Source organism: Cryptotermes secundus, unplaced genomic scaffold (assembly GCF_002891405.2).
Source record: "Cryptotermes secundus unplaced genomic scaffold, Csec_1.0 scaffold979, whole genome shotgun sequence".
Classification (NCBI taxonomy): domain Eukaryota; kingdom Metazoa; phylum Arthropoda; class Insecta; order Blattodea; family Kalotermitidae; genus Cryptotermes; species Cryptotermes secundus.
In genome coordinates, this window is record NW_019736411.1 from 691,148 (window position 1) to 695,344 (window position 4,197).

Below are 4,197 nucleotides of genomic sequence, written 5' to 3' on the forward strand. Positions count from 1 at the left end.
AGTAGTAGTAGTAGTAGTAGTAGTAGTAGTAGTAGTAGTAGTAGTAGTAGTAGTAGTAGTGGTAGTGGTAAGAATGGTCTGCAAGGAAACTATGTTGAGGTGCATAATTTATGCTCTTAACAGTATATTATGCGAGCTATCGAATCAAAGAGGATGATACGAGAAATTCATGTATCACGCAAGAGTGGGGAGATGAGAAGTGCGTACAAAGTTTCGGTTAAATAATCCGAAAGGAAAATTGCACTCAGAGAACCAAGGCATACTCGTATGTGGAAGGATAATATCAAAACTAATTTTTGGAACATGATATGTAAGTGTGAACTGGATTCATTTCATCGATGGAAGATCCATTGTCGGAATTTTGTGCACAGGACAATGAACCTTTGAATTCCATGAATTGCAGGGAAAATTTTACTAAGTGAGCGACCATCGTCTTCTCAAGAAAGGCTACTCTTCATGGAATTAATTAGTTTCGTAACATATTATGAAATTGTTTCAACATCTGGCTTCGTTTGACAGTTACAGAGTAGGCTGTGTTTCACACGTCTTAACATAACTTGAGAGAAACCTAAACCAAAACAATGGATCACTGAAATTGTTACTACTAATTTGTCATATGTTGCGCATTCTGGGTTAGAATATCTGTCATCTGTGTTTATGAAACTAGGCCACAACAGTATCTAAAAACTTTACAGTCACTTCCTTCCTTATGTCAAAATGTAATTATTCACAGTTAATTTGAAATATTCCATTCGACTTTACATCACTTATCTACTAAATTGAAGATAAAAAAATGCATAATTTATTTTCAAACTGTAGTAATTTACTAAAATATAACTCTACACAACTTTAGCGTTTGAAAGTGTTTCCAGTAATAAGAAATTCAATTACATAGCTTCTATATCGCGAGACACCAAACAAGTTCGTTAATTATATTCTTTACATTCTTTGTATTTGACTTCTATTTTTATCAGTGCTAAAATTTCCCTTCCTCAGACCACAGTCATTTTACAAATAAAACGTCAATGTACAAAGTAATCACAGAACTTAAATTAAATTAAACGACTTTCTGAGAAAACAAACGGAAGTATTCTTCTGGAAACAAGACGAGAGAAATTTATTTCAGAATATTTGTAACTCATTAATCCCTTGTACACGTAACATGTGAAGATGTGTACCTTAACACAACCACAAAGCAAGCTTCATATCCATTCATCCATCGGTTCATTCACTTAAGGAGTTCTTACGCATTCATACTGCGAAAAGTGTCCGAATATTTGACGGCAAAATGGCGACTGTGAATATAATAAACATTTGGAAGTCGACTGAAGTTTTAAGAGCTGAAGAAGATGACTTTTCTGTATCCCGAAGTCCACCTCGAAGTTTCAGATCAGCAGCACCTCCTGAAAAAGGAACAAAAGTAAGCTCAGTAAGGCACAACTTGTATAATTATTATAATTATTCCGTAAGCCTTATACATCTCATTATTACTAGTACAAATACCACAGCTTCTTACTGAACTTAGAGGAAACTTGTACCGTATTTTATGAACTCTGGATATTATTTTAAGTATATACGTAAGCATCTCTTATTATTTAAGCCTCTGAAGTTCGTCCTATAGCACTGAAATCTGTAAGGCGATGATTTTAGAGACTCGAAATTTTAGTAAAAGTTATGTTACTCTTGATGATTATCTTCTTCTTTAACAATTAATGTCGAGTGTAATACGTGTATGAGGTCAAAAGGTCGAGATATATAATTATATACAATAATAATATTATAATGTCAACTGAATACTTGTCCTTACAACTGCGGTCGCATTTATCCAAAATTGAACTATATCCAGATAAATCTGTGATTGGTTAATATTAGTCCGGTCCAGTTCCATTAATTTTGCAAAACAAAACCTCGTGTTTAGTTTAATAACATAAGAATTAGATACGTTCGAGATTTCTACATTGTTTTCGCAGATACTCCCATCAAAGCATCGACGAATCGAATGCATAATAAGTTATATTCTTAAAAACGAAATTTGGCAGAATTATCGGATTACATACGAATTCTTAGGTGCCTGTCGCGATTTGGCGACCATATAAGGTAAAAAAGCTGTTCCTGTAACAGGCCATGAAGGGCCGTAGAGTTGTGACACGTCGAGGCTTCCATATTTTCTCTAGACAACTGACTCACAGATGGCGGGAAGGTTGTCAGCCTTAAGCGTCGGCCGAAGTATTCATTTCCTCGTATTCATTTCTGTTATATCCCAAGACCATAGTGCGGCTAGAAACATTAGGTCAATTGAAAAATCCAGTGACATCATTGGAGATCGAACCCGCGACCTTCTGGCTTGTAGCATAGTGCCTGAACCAACAACGCTACTGCCTCCGCTTTAAAGGTAAAGCTATCTCTGCAAGAGTCAGTGGAGGCCTATAAGGTTGTGAGACGTCGAGGCTCCCACATTTTCTAAAGAGTCAGATCAGAGATGGCGGTGAAGTTGTCAGCCTTACGCCCCAATCGCCCTTCACCCCCAGAAAGATTAATTATACTCATTTATGTTAGAGGATGAGTCTAAACCATAGCAAAAATGCGACTGGGAGGATTAGGTAACTTAAAGAGATCCACCTTATCGGGACTCGAACCCGCTACCTTCCGACTTATAGCATAGTGCCTCAACCAACTAAAGTTGTCGTGTACCCTAATTTTGGGCGAGAATGGAGATATCTGGGTAAAAATTAAGGCTGCTGAAACACAGGCAATGATTGCAGGAAGTGAAATGCCTCAAACGTTAAGAAAAATTAGAAAAAAGGAATATCACCCTTTATCACAATAGTTCCAACATCGAGAGTATTATAGAATGTAAACACTCGATTCTACGCCATGCTGCATTCCTAGGCACTGATGAGGATAAAATTTGAAAAAAAAAAAGTTAAGAGAGAGACAAAACCGACATTGATTACACGCGGAAAACCCTCTTCAGAAACGATTACATATATATGAATCGTGCAAGTATGCTTATGATTCTGGAAAATGGTACATTATTGTGTACACGTGACTGTGGTAGACTTGCTGAAACCTTCAAATATACCGCCGCGTGTGGAAATAAGAGTAAAGAAAGAAAGAAACAAACCAAGCGTTTTTTTATTTGTTTGTTTGATTTGTTTCTTAACTTTCTTTGTTTTCTTAACTATATTCTTCTCATAACTGTAAAGTTATAGTAAGCTGAATACCTTCTCAAATGAGGGGTGCAAGTAAATTATGTAGAATACTAATAAAGGTTTTGGAAAACAACTACAAGGAACATCAAATTTAATATGGAGGTTGTGAATTTCTATGGTTTTCACACCTCTATCTCCGGTAACTTTCTCTGAATCCGCCATGTCCATGATCTCGTTTGACTCTTGGTGGTATGATCCAGGATCATTGCGATCCTTATGGTGATCGTTTGGAGATTTATCTGAAAAAGAGAAATCAGATATCAGCTCGTATTAACAAGAAATACTCACTGGGTCACTTAGTTGTTATTATACAGTATAGTCGTTTCAACTTAGTTCTCTCTTCTCCCTGATATAGGGAAAAGTTTAATTACATAAAGAACTCTGTTCAGTTCATCTTCTTGCGCCAATGCCCCAATTTTTGACTTGGCCTACCACCATAAAACTCTCCGTTTCATTTCGGTTTACTAGATCTTAGACATTCGGTAGGACTCCATGGGAGGGTGATCAGCTCGTCGCAAGGCTGTACACAAACACAGATAAAGGCACATACCCACAAACACTGGACATCTATGCTCTGAGTGGGATTCGAAACCACGATCCCGGCTTCATACCTTAGGCCTCTCGGCTACCGTGACCGACCATTGGGTCATAATACAGATTATATTTTAAAATAAATATGTCACTATTTTTTAAATAATTCGAATAGGTTATAAGGAAACACATCAATGAATTCTAAACAAAATATGTATTTTAATTTATTATCACAGATTCTAAGAACCAGTTATCAAAGTGACTTTGAGTGATATTAAAATATGTATTCATATGCCTCGAGAAAAATGGATATGAATAAGAAAGTAGTTACTATAGGATTCTGACGATGGTGTATAACACACTGATATGTTAGGATTTTGGACTTTATCCATCGTTCTGGTTTTTAAGATAACAAATAAAAACACGACGTTTCGGAAACTGGATCTGTTTCCGT

At 36.3% G+C, this 4,197-nt stretch overlaps 1 protein-coding gene across 3 annotated transcripts in view; it reads right to left on the reverse strand.

Annotated features, from left to right (window-relative positions):
* Window positions 1–199: 199 nt before the first annotated feature.
* The window catches only part of LOC111869945 (opioid-binding protein/cell adhesion molecule homolog), a 162,514-nt gene continuing 158,516 nt past the window's right edge, over window positions 200–4,197 (reverse strand). For all 3 annotated transcript variants that reach the window (XM_023861843.2, XM_023861841.2, XM_023861842.2), the window contains 2 exons: window positions 3,341–3,451; window positions 200–1,403 (listed from right to left, as the gene is read on the reverse strand). In XM_023861843.2, coding sequence (XP_023717611.1) covers window positions 1,252–1,403; window positions 3,341–3,451 — 263 coding nt within the window. In that variant the 3' untranslated portion in view covers window positions 200–1,251. The remainder of the gene's footprint in view (window positions 1,404–3,340; window positions 3,452–4,197) is intronic.